The 12,880-nt window shown below is 37.4% G+C and overlaps 1 protein-coding gene across 3 annotated transcripts in view; it reads right to left on the bottom strand.

Annotated features, from left to right (window-relative positions):
* Fktn (fukutin) overlaps positions 1-12,880 on the bottom strand; it is a 44,157-nt gene that overhangs the window by 15,084 nt on the left and 16,193 nt on the right. For all 3 annotated transcript variants that reach the window (XM_042696679.1, XM_042696660.1, XM_042696671.1), the window contains exons 8-9: positions 10,376-10,509; positions 6,028-6,155 (exon numbers count right to left, since the gene is read on the bottom strand). In XM_042696679.1, the coding sequence (XP_042552613.1) occupies positions 6,028-6,155; positions 10,376-10,509 (262 nt within the window). The remainder of the gene's footprint in view (positions 1-6,027; positions 6,156-10,375; positions 10,510-12,880) is intronic.

Genomic DNA, 12,880 nt, shown 5'->3' with positions numbered 1-12,880 from the left:
ACCTTCCCAGCCCAATAATTCAGTTTTATGATACAAGACATACTAAGTTACTAAAAGAGGTGGGAAAAGAGTTGATGAACTATCATGAAGTCATGACTGACTGTAAGTAACTACAATTAAAATGTCAGCAACATGTAGTTCTCTCACTCTTGGTGGCTATATAAAATTTGCATAACTTTTAGGAAGTCCATCTGAAAAATCAAAGAATCACATCTTTGCTTTTTCAGAATTACTAAATATCAGCTAGGTACCAGTGTATGCTTATAATTCTAACTACTAAGGAGGCAAAGACTTGAGGATCCCAGTTCAAAGCCTGCCTGGGCAGGAAAGTCCCTGTGAAACTCTTCTCTCCAATTAACTACCATTTACTCCCCCAAAAACTAGAAGTTGAACTGTGGCTTAAGTGATAGAACACTAGCTCTAGCAGTAAAGTCTGTGAAACTTATCTCCAATTAACTAACAACCCTGCCCAACCCTCCCCCCCACCTTGGTCAAAAAGAAAAGGCCAGAAGTCGAGTTGTGGCTCAAGTGGTACAGCACTAGCCTTGAGCATAAACTCAGAGAAAGTGCCCAGGATCTGAGTTCTAGTCTCAGGACCAGCACACACACAAAAATGATTAAATATCAACTTATTCATGTTATTAATTCATTTGTTCATTTGATGGATATATGTCAAGAACGAGGTTTAATTCAGGATATATAATAAATGTAATACATAATTGCTTGTTATCTGAATGATATATGGCTGTTAAATTTCTATGTATGGTAAAATGACCATATGAAGCCAACTTGGTCTTATTTCTCTTTCGTTTTTATTAAATTAATTGTATATATTAATGGAGTTTAGTTCAAACACATCCATATTACATCTGGATTCCCTTATCCCCTCCCCCTGACCTTGCTAAACTGCAATCCCTATTTTATATTCTATATTCAGGTCAATCTTTAAAAAAATTATTTATTTTTTATTGGTCATGGGGCTTGAAGTCTGGGCCTGGGGGCACTGTCCCTGAGCTCTTCCATTTGAGGCTAGCACTCTTGACTCATAGCTCCATTTCCAGTTTTCTGGTGGTTAATTGGAGAGAAGAGTCCCAAGGACTTTCCTGCACCTGCTGGCTCAGCATCCTGAGTAGCTAGGATTCCACCTAGCAACACCCAGTTTCAGGTCAATTTTTATAAGACAGAACATATAGTACTTGTCTTTCAGTGTCTGCTTCTTTTACTTAATCTAGATTCATATATTTTGGTGCAAATGACAGGATGTCATTCTTTCTAGGTAGAATGTGTGTGTGTGTGTGTGTGTGTGTGTGTACATATGCACATACACACATATCTTTCACTCACATCTTTTGATTCAATAATTCCACCTCTGGGCATGTAGATACTCAAGGAAATATTTCCTAATGAAGTTTTTATTTTATGTGTAAAGATGCTACCTGAAATTTTTTAATTAAAAAAATGAGTTCAAAGTCTTTTGCCATATTCTTTGTAAGTCTACAAACCAACCTGCTTTTTGTTTTTTGCCAGTCCTGGGGCTTGAACTTGGGATCTGGGTGTTATCCCTGAGCTTTTTTTGCTCAAGGCTAACGCTCTACCACTTGAGCCACAGCTCCACTTCTGCCAGCCTGCCCGCCCCCCCTCCCCCCCCCTCTCTCCTTCCTTCCCTCCTTCCTTCCTTCCTTCCTTCCATCCATCCTTCCTTCCTTCCTTCCTTCCTTCCTGTAATTTATTGAAGATAATAGTCTCATGGACTTTCCTGCCCAGGCTGGCTTCAAACCACAATCCTCAGATCTCAGCCTCCTAAGTAGCTAGGATTACAGGTGTGAGCCACCAGCACCCAGCAACCTCTGTTTTTAAGCCATACTTCCTTGCTGTTGTTTTTAGATAGGGTTGATTTGGTATCTCAACTATGGTTTGCACAGTTCAGTAACTGTACTGATAGTACTATATCTTTAACATCTGCTTTTTGTAGTCTATATTATGACAACTTTGAGGCAAAAAAAACTAATTTATGGCTACATCAGTATCCTTAGTACATAACAGAACTAAATTTTGTAGAAACTAAGAAATTGGGCTGGGAAGGTGGCTTAGTGGTAGAGTGCTTGCCCAGCATGCATGAAGTCCTGGGCTCTATTCCTCAGATCCACATAAACAGAAAATAGGCTGGAAGTGGCTCGGTGGCTCAAGTAGTAGAGAGCTACCTTGAGCAAAAGTAGCACAGGGACAGTACCCAGGCCCTGAGTTCAAGCCCCAGGACTAGCAAAAAAAAAAAAAAAAAAAAAACAATAACTAAGTAATTACATAGCAGTCACACTTTCCACACTTGAGTGGGTATGTTGTCCACAGAGGATAATCAAATTCTCTGATGTTTATCAAATGGGCAGCAATTGCAAATATAAGAAGGTATAAGAACCACAATACTAGCTTAAGGAACAGAAGGTTTCATATTAGAGGTTAGGTCTACTACCACAACAAAGTTTTTATAAAGTAACTACTAACAATGACAAAAGACTATGGTGACATCTAACAGAATATACAGACAGGAACATGGACTCTGAAGAGATACAGACCTAGTATTGGAGTCTTAACTCTACCTTAATCTCATTCAGAAAATAAAGGCAATAATGTTACAAACTCCCTTACAATGATGTGATGAAAATTAACAAGATGACGCATCTACATGTATGGAAGATGCTATGCTTTGTGCAATCGTTAAAACAACAGAGATTGGAATAACACAGTAATGACAGCAGCAGCAGCAGCAGCTAGTACTAATAAAGTATTTACAATGGGCCCAGGTTCCCGTTCTAAATGCAGTGTAAGTATTAAGTTACTTAACACTTAGAAGAAGAAAGTTTGAGTAAAATGAGGTTAATGGACAATGACTTTGAATAGTTTCCCACTTCTCTGAGCAATAGGTTTCTCATATCTAGTTGGTGTGAGACTACCTAACGTATAGAGATAACATAAAAATTACCTAAAATTATATACATTAAATACTTAAAGCAGTGCCTGATAGCCAGTAGGCACTGTGGTAACTATTTTTCTTACTATTTCTATTAAAATTATTATTAATCTTAGGGTTAAAGACATCATTTGGTGGGCATGGTGAATAGTTTAGAAAAAAGAGATACTTCTCTCTTCTTCAGTTCCTTTCACCACTTAAAAAAATTGGTAATTATCCTATATTTTAAATGTTTTCTAAACATGCATTACACATGAATAAAAAAAGCAGAGTATTATAAAGATGAAACTTTACACTAGTTTTAAAGATTTAGCTTTTTCCTTCCCCCTAGGAACAGCAGTGTTAAAAATACTGTATTTCCTTAAAGTAAATAGTGCTGAAAAGAATGAAAATGGCATATGGCTGAGGAAATATTCCAAAGACGCGATTCTGCGCAGCTAGTTCTTTTCTCTGCCTTTTAAGGTCACACTAACATGGTAGAAAATCTGGGACTCACACCATCTGTCCAGGCAGTTTGATCACTGCTCATTTCTCTTGTTAAATAGTCAGAACACTTCACACTTCCCAAACACTGCTACTATAAAGAGCAGTAGAAGCTGAATAAAAGACACTTTCTCTATTCAGCAATGTCATGATTGGAAATGAACAGTTTTTTTGGTTTGTGCCTTGAAGATCATGAGTGAGAAGGAATATTCATCATTTAGAAGGAAAATTAAGAGTAAAAAAAGCTAGTATTAGCTTTGGAAATCTGTTGTCATAAAGCAAAACAATAAAGTTCAAAGAACACGCCCTGGGATCAGTGACCCTTTGAGAAAAAAGTTTGGACAACTCTCAACCTTCCAGAATAAATTTAGTTTTATGCAGACTCCTTGCCTTCAGGTAAAGTTTTAGAGATCCTACTAGGATAGGTCAATGAACTCGCAAGAAACAAGTATGAGTGTGTAATTCCTCTTCTGTGCTTATAAAACACTCTCAATTTATGCTCAACAGCTCAAATTTATACCACTGGTCCCATGACTACAATAATGGCAATAATGACAGTAATCACATATTAATAATATGCTAACAATATTAAATAACAATGATAATTTTTTACATGTTGCTAGCTCACTAAGTGCTAGGCATCATGCTAAGTGCTTTAAACTCTCAGATTTATTAGGGCACTGTACCAAATTGTGGCTAAAAAATAGGAACTCTAGAGATTAGATTGCTGTCTGGTTCTTTCCCTTACATTATGTGTGATCTTGCACAACTTTTTTCCTTTTTAAAGTACTGGAGTTTGAACTCTGGGTACAGTGCATGAGACATATATAACTCTGGCCCCCAAATAGTCAGTTCTTAGTGTCTCACAGAATACCTTCTAGTCAGACACTAATGGCTCAAGCTTGTAATTGTAGCTACTCAGGAGGTTTGAGATCTGGAGATCTGTGGCTTGAAGCTTCCTGGCAGAAAAATCCGCAAGACTACATCTCCAAAATACACAACAAAGAGCCAAACCATAGGCTCAAGTGGAAAAGTGCTAGCCAAGCAAGATGAACAAGAATAAAGCCCTGAGTTCATGCATCAGTACTTGTTTTAAAAAATAGTATTTACTTTCTAAGAATTAAAATTGTGAAAATGGCAGTACTGCCCAAGGCATTTTACACATTCAATACAGTACCCATCAAAATCCCAATAATATTCTTCAAGGAAAAAGTAAAAGCAAAAAATAATTTAGAAAAAATTCCAGGGGCTGGGAAGGTGGCTTAGTGGTAGAGCGCTTGCCTTGCGTGCATGAGGCCCTGGGTTCGATTCCTCAGCACCACATAAGCAAAAAGAAAAAAAGCCGGAAGTGGCGCTGTGGCTCAAGTGGTAGAGCGCTAGCCTTGAGCTGAAGAGCTGAGGGACAGCGCCCAGGCCCAGAGTTCAGGCCCCACGACCGGACCCCCCAAAAAAAACAAAAACAAATTCCAAAAATTCATATGGAATAATAAAAGACCCCAAGGAGCAAAAACAGTCCTTATCAGGAAGAATAGTGTTTAACTTCATGTTCTTTTGGTTTCCATTCTCATTCTCTCTCTTGGAAGTGAAGATAAGTCAACTACATCATCTAGAACATTATACTTGTGATCTCTTTCATCTTTTCCTATGTAAGTGTGTGAAACTCTTAGATAGGGCAGCACTAATTTTTTTTAGATGTTAATAATATCAATCTAACATATTACATATCATCAATTCTGAGGCACTTCTGTGAGTCATGTGTCTTATAAATGGCCACAGTTTTCCTTTCTAAGTAGCACATAAAATAATAGTGCATCTTACATTAATAAATATGGTAGTTGTTAAGCCTATGTGTTCTTTAAGGATTATCATTTAGTCTACATTAAAGGCACTTTCTTTTTTTTTTTTTTTATGGTCCGCCGTGGGGCTTGAACTCTGGGCCTGGGCACTGTCCCTCAGCTCTTCAGCTCAAGGCGAGCACTCTACCACTTGAGCTACAGCGCCACTTCCGGTTTTTCTGGTGGTTACTGGAGATAGGAGTCTCACGGTCTCTCCTGCCCAGGCTGGCTTTGAACCACGATCCTCAGATCTCAGCCTCCTGAGTAGCTAGGATAACAGGCGTGAGCCACCAGCACCCGGCACTAAAGGCACTTTCTAAAGCTTGCCCAGCACTCATGGACACAATTCCATTCAATTCCTATTTTTTAATCTAAACTTCACCTCACCTTGACTATCTCCTTTCTATTCTTTCCCCATTCTTCATGATTACCAAACTCCTATGACTACGACAAATTGATTTTCTGGTTTAGGCTCCGGTTTGATTTTTATGTCCCTAGCTTTGATGTTTTCTTTCTGATGACTCAAGGGCCTTGATCATAATGACTGCTTTGACTGACAAACATATTGACACTCCCTCCTCACAGACTGTCCTCATAGGCAGGTCTCACTTTTAGACTCTATGGCAAGCTGAGAAAGTATTATGAGCCTAGACATGTAATTTTTTCCCTTTCAGATGCTTCCTTATTTCTATTCCTGAAATTTTCTCTATAATACCGGTTAGTAAGTACTTATCTGATACATACTTAAACTTTTTTCCTGATTTAGCCTGAGTGCCTCCATTCCACATATGGTCCATCTCTTCATAGAAGAAAAAAATGTCAAGTTTTATATCATCTTTTCCCTGGAAAGATAGTTCCAAGCTGTCTTCCACCTAGAAGGAAGAAAAAATTTTAGCAATTCAAACAATAAACATCTTTAAAAAATTTTTAAGAAAGAAAACATTCTAACATTTTAATGTTATATATACATAGAATATTAATTCTAAGATTTACACTTTTTCAAGTTAAAGTGCTGAACGTGGAGTTCATCTGTAGAAAGCCACCAATTTTTCTTAAATGCATATAAAATAATGTTTCTTTGAGCTCTAAATATATTTTTGAAAAATATCTCATTCTGTGGGCTTCCTATTTATTTTATTACTTATGTCCTTTGTCATGCAGAAACTCTTCCGTTTGATGCAATCCCATTTATCCATCTTTCTTTGATTTGTTGTAATTCTAGATCTTAGGAAGTTTTGACTCATGCCTAGGAGCACTAGTGTTTCCCCTACCCCTTCCCATAATATTTTTATGATATTTAGCCTTACAGAGAGGTCTTAAATCCATTTTGAATGGATTCTTGTGCAAGGTTATATGTATAAGGATCTAGCTTCAGTTTTCTGTATGTGATCAGCCAATTTTGCCAGCACCATTTGTTAAGAGGCTGTCTTTCTTCCAACCTGTGTTTTTGGCTCCCTTAGTGAATATTAGGTGGCTATAGGTCTATGGGTTCATTTCTGGTTCTTCTATTCTGTTCCATTGGTCCTCAGTCCTATTCTTAAGCCAATACAATACTGTTTTTATTACTATGGCTTTGTAATAGAGCTTACAGTTTGGTATTGATATTTCGCCAACACTATTCTTCCTGCTAAGGACTGTTTTTGCTCTTTGGGGTCTTTTATTAGTCCATATGAATTTTTGGAATTTGTTTTTGGTTTTTTTTTTTTGGGTCTGGTCGTGGGGCCTGAACTCTGGGCCTGGGCGCTGTCTCTCAGCTCTTCAGCTCAAGGCTAGCGCTTTACCACTTGAGTCACAGCGGCACTTCCAGCGTTTTTTGTTTTTGCTTATATGGTGCTGGGGAATCGAACCCAGGGTCTCATGCATGCAAGGCAAGCGCTCTACCACTGAGCCACCTTCCCAGCCCCTGGAATTTTTTTCTAAATTATTTTTTGCTTTTACTTTTTCCTTGAAGAATATTATTGGGATTTTGATGGGTACTGTATTGAATGTGTAAAATTCCTTGGGCAGTACTGCCATTTTCACAATGTTAATTCTTCCAATACAGGAGCATGAAAGGTTTTTCCATTTCCTTAAATCTGTTTCAATTTCTTTTTTCAGATTTTTAAAGTTTTCACAGTAGAGGACCCTCACATCTTTGGTTAATTCCTAGGTATTTTATTGGGGGGGGGAAGGGCAGGCTATTACAAATGGATTGCTTTTCTGATTTCAGTCTTGCTCTTCTCATTGTTGGCATACAGAAAAGCTACTGATTTTGTCAAAGTTTTGAATCAGCTTAGGTAACTTGTGGGAAGAATCTATAGGGTGCTTTATATACAGGGTTATGTAAACTGCAAATAGGATAGTTTTACTTCTTCTTTCCCTATTTGGAGCCTCTTTATGTTTTGCTCTTGCCTTATTGCTCTTAATAAAAATGGTACATACACACACAATGGAATTCTATTCATCCATCAGAATGAATGATATTGTACCATTCATAAAGAAATAGAAAGACTTGGAAAAATTTAAGAGAAGTAAGCCAGACCCAAAGAAACAGGTGGCATGGTTTCCCTTATACAAGTAAACACACTGGATGGCAAGAGAAAAAAAATACATTGGAACTTGATACATTACACAAGTTTCTAGGTAGGCATGAGACCAAAGGAGGATATTCTTAGGAAAGGATCACAAAGGCATAATACCTATGTGCATCTGATTATATAAAATGAACTCCAGAAAATGGAAATAAGAGGGCTTTTTCCATTGTTGCTGTTTTGTTTTCTTTTCCTTTTCTCTAGTTTATGTATCTGTCTTTGGAAAGGTAATAGGGAGCACAGAAATAGTGGGCCAAGAGTGCACAAATGCGGCAGTGATACTCACAAGACACTATATGTTGAAAATGAATTATACAACTTGTGGGTGGAGACAGGAAAGAAAACCTGGGAGAGAGTGAGGGAAGGAGTGATACTGTTCAAAAAGAAATGTACTCCTTATCTGACTTAGTAACTGCAACCCCTCTGTACATCACCTTTACAACAACAACAAATAAATAAGTAAAAAAATTCATATAATACAAATAATAAGCTCTAGAAAAGAAAAAAATGTGTTTTACAATTGATGACAACTCAGAACAAATGATTTAAGGACATCCAAACAGCACTCTGCAGAGAAAACAGAAACACTCTGTTCCATATTATCTTTCTGACTAAAGAAAGAAACCAAACAAAATTAACTCCCTTTAAGACCCAGACAGCTGGGCACCGGTGGCTCATGCCTATAATCCTAGCTACTCAGGAGGCTGAGATCTAAGGATCGCCTGGGCAGGAAAGTCCGTGAGGCTCTTATCTCCAATAAACCACTAGAAAACCAGAAGTGGCGCTGTGTCTCAAGTGGTAGAGCCCTTCCCTTGAGCTGAAAAGCTGAGGGACAGCGCCCAAGCCCAGAGTTCAAGCCCCATGACAGACAAAAATAAAAAAATAAAAGAGCCAGGCGCCAGTGGCTCTCACCTGTAATCCTAGCTACTCAGGAGGCTGAGATCTGAGGATCACAGTTCAAAGCCAGCCGGAGAAGGAAAGTCTGTGAGACTCTTATCTCCAATTAACCACTAGAGGACTGTTGTGTTTTTTGTTTTTTGTTTTGTTTTTTTGAACTCTGGGCCTGGGCACTGTCCCTCAGCTCTTCAGCTGTAGACTAGTGCTCTACCACTTGATCCTCAGCCCCATAAAACCACTAGAAACTGGAAGTGGCACTGTGGCTCAAGTGGTAGAGTGCTCCCCTTGAGCTGAAGAGCTGAGAGGATAGCGCCCAAGCCCAGGGTTCAAGCCCCACGGCCGACAAAAAAAACAAAAACAAAAACAAAACAAAAAAAAAACTCACCACACAAAAAACTCCCTTTAAGAACCCCCCAAAATCGTTCAGGAAGTCGTCATAATCAATAATCAATCAATAAGTAAATGAAATTATACATAAGAAATACATAGCACAGATCATTATCTTATATACATGAAAAAAAAAAGAAATACAAAATTAAGGTACAGAAAAAAATGGGAGCATTTGCCTAACAAAAATCCAACTAAAAACATTTCCAATGAACTTAGTGTGTCTGCTTGTTCCAGCACAAATCACATAATAATTTAGGTGAATTTTTTCCCTCCTATTTATTTGGGATGGAAAATTTATAATTTATTTATCCTTGTGCTTCAGATACAGAGTACAGTGCCCAGATACACAGAGAATATTAGCTGAATAGACTGAAAGCTTTGCTTTGACTTTCATCTTTTTTAGTTAACTACAATGATTATTTATGATTGAAGAAATAAGTTCTCAGGGACTAAACATAGTCTTCCTTGCATTACTGAAGAATACCTCTTTGGGAACAAGCAAATTAAGAGCAAGATGATTACAAGCAATCACAGGCTTAGGAAATATGAATACAAATGTTCACAGAGCAAGATTTCATCTAGGTCTTAATGACCTATGCCTAGCTGATTTTGAGAAAACTTCTATAATTTAGGATAAGTTAGAAACAAAGTATTGACATATTTGTTTAAAATGATTTTATATTTCTAAAATGATTTTGTATTTCTACCCCTTAGCAATTTTGTGCTGACAATTATAACATCTACTCTTGAATGAACAGAATTAAATGACTATTAGAACATTCCACATTAATTTTACATATTATTTCCTATAATGGCAATAAATTTGCTTACAAGAGACTAAGATCCTTCTTTCTCACCTTCAATAAAAACCCAATTTTGTTTAGCTTTTCCTTAAATAGTACAGAAATTATAAAGAGTAATGAATTTCTGCTAAAACCAGCCTAGTCAATATTGAGTGATGTATGCAGTGGGGTCTTTTTATGACTGTTGCTAAGGATTTTTGTTGTTATTTGTTTTTGAGGCACCATCCTATGTGCAAGCCTAGGTAGCCTAGAACGTGCAACATGGTGCAAGCTGTCTTCAGCTTGGAATCCTCTTGTCTCAGACTCCCTAGGGCTGGGATTACAGGCATGTACCATCACATCTTTCCTGTAGCATTCTTAATTATATCTGAGTAATGTAAACTTTACACTGGAGACAAGAATTATAAAATTAAGCTGATTCTTGTTACTGACCTTCCCAAACTTGTGTTTGAGTGCAAGTCCTGCATCCTGAAATGCTACAACAATATCAGATTTGTAATCTTGTATAAAAACACCTATGTCGACATCTTTGCTATAAGGAATAATATTGCACTGTCGATACCATCCTAAAAAAAAGACATAAAATTAAAAATTAAAATTTAAAAATTCATAATGGATAATCTTTTAACAATAGATTTTATTTCACAGAATTAGATATAGGGTGCATCACCAAAATTTTTTTTTTATTCAAATAGCAAATTAAATGTTTTGATTATAGCAGTCACATCTTTAAGGGGTCTGGTCGTGGGGCCTGAACTCTGGCTGGGCCTGGGCGCTGACCCTCAGCTCTTCAGCTCAAGGCTAGCACACTACCACTTGAGCCATAGCACCACTTCTGGCTTTTTTTTTTTCTGCTTATGTGGTGCTGAGGAATTGAACCCAGGGCCTCATGCATGCAAGGCAAGTGCTCTACCACTGAGCCACCTTCCCAGCCCCCCCTACCTGATATTTTTGAGATTCTTTTTATTTGGGGGGGTCCGGTCATGGGGCCTGAACTCTGGGCCTGGGCACTGTCCCTCAGCTCTTCAGCTCAAGCCTAGTGCTCTACCACTTGAGTCACAGCGCCATTTCTGGGTTTTTTCTTTTTGCTTATGTGGTGCTAAGGAACTGAACCCAGGGCCTCATGCATGCATTTTTTATGTGTGTGTGTGCCAGTTCTGGGGATTGAACTCGGGGGACTATCCCGTAACTTTTTTGCCCAAGCCTGGAGCTCTGGAGCTCAAGTAGAGCTACAGCTCTACTTTTTTTTTTTTTTAAATATATTTTTACTGTAAAGATACTATGGGGGAGGGGTTATAGTTACATGAGTAAGGCAATGAGTACATTTCCTATGGAGTATTGTTATCTCCTCCTTTGTTTTTCCCCTACTAGCTCTTCCCTTCCCACCCCTACCCTCCCCCAAAGTTGTGAAGTTCATTTGTTTTCAACCTAGAGTCTTGTTCAACCCATTGTTACAATGGGTCAACCTGTATCCTTATTTCAGCATTTTGTTATTTCCCTTCTCCTCCCCAAATTAGAAAAATGTATAAACATGATGCAGGGCACTAGAATCAAATACAGTGACAAAAGGGGTTATACCATACAGGGAAGAACATACAAAAGAAACAAAAAAAAATCACATACTACTATTAAAAACAAAAGCAACAAAGAAAAGACCTCTTGTGTCCATATCTTGGGGTTCATTTTGCTTAGCATCCTCTTATGTGGTCTTATGTACATAGCTTTTGACCTTTTCTGCTTGTCTGGTAAGATTATTCTAGATGTATCCTAGCTATTGGAAATAAGGGAAACCATGGGACTTATGTTTCTTTGGGTTTGGCTTACTTCACTTAAGTCTTACCATTTCCTAACAAATAGGGCGGTGCCATTCTTTCTGATGGAGATACAGAATTCCATTGTTTGTGTGTATATATGTATATATATATATATGCCACATTTTTCTTGATCTATTCATCTACTGAGGAGCATCTGGGTTGGTTCTATATCTTAGCTATGGATAGCACAGACTTCATTGCCTGGACTTGGCTTCAAACCGCAATCTTCAGATCTCAGTCTCCGGAGCAGTTAGTGATTTCTGACTTTTTTTTTTTACTGAGCTAAGCATTTTGCTTTCTTTAAACTTTCATGATACATTTTAATTTCTTAAAAATTATTTGCTTTAATAATAATATTAACTGGGTCATCCATTTTAAAAAGTTGCTGTTCAAATGTTTAATCATTAACATTTAGTAATAAGGTATTTGTTAAATGTGCTAAAACATTTAATTATGTAACTTAATATATCTTTTCTGAATCAATAATTGATAGAACTTAACAGATCTGAACAGCTCACATCCGATGGATTATATAAAAAAGATTTGAGTCAGATGACAGTAGCTCACGCGTGTAATCCTAGCTACTCAGGAGGTTGAGATCTGAGGAGAGCAGTTTAAAGCCAACCTAGGCAGGAAAAGTTCATGAGATTCATGTCCATATAACCACCAAGAATCAAGAAGTGGAGCTCTGGTTCAATGGTAGAGCATTTACCTTAAGCACAAAAGCTCTAGGACAGTATCCAAATTGAGGGTGGGAGGGTAGGGGGGGTGAGGGTGGGGAAGAGGAGATTTGATTTACTACTTATCTACTTCTTGATCAGGTACTACAGAATCATTCTAAAGAAATTTTTACCCTAATGTTACTAAGGATTATTGAAGTAAATTAACATCTGTAATTATCCTAATAGGCACTACTATAAGGAACTATTAGAGTTCTAAAATAATTTTATAAAATAATTATAAATGACTAAAAGTGGAAAACTCCTTATTTAATGCAGTAACATCTAATAACTCTCTGTTCATAAATATATTTAAATGAACTAAAACATGAGGTTAAAAAACTCAAAATAATTCATGAAAATTATTAAAAGTATTTTTGATGATATGCTATAAACAACCCTGT

The sequence above is a fragment of the Dipodomys spectabilis genome, unplaced genomic scaffold (genome assembly GCF_019054845.1).
Source record: "Dipodomys spectabilis isolate Male_0828 unplaced genomic scaffold, ASM1905484v1 ptg000006l, whole genome shotgun sequence".
NCBI lineage: Eukaryota > Metazoa > Chordata > Mammalia > Rodentia > Heteromyidae > Dipodomys > Dipodomys spectabilis.
Note: the sequence above shows the minus strand (reverse complement) of the source record. Positions and strands in the feature narration are given on the sequence as shown.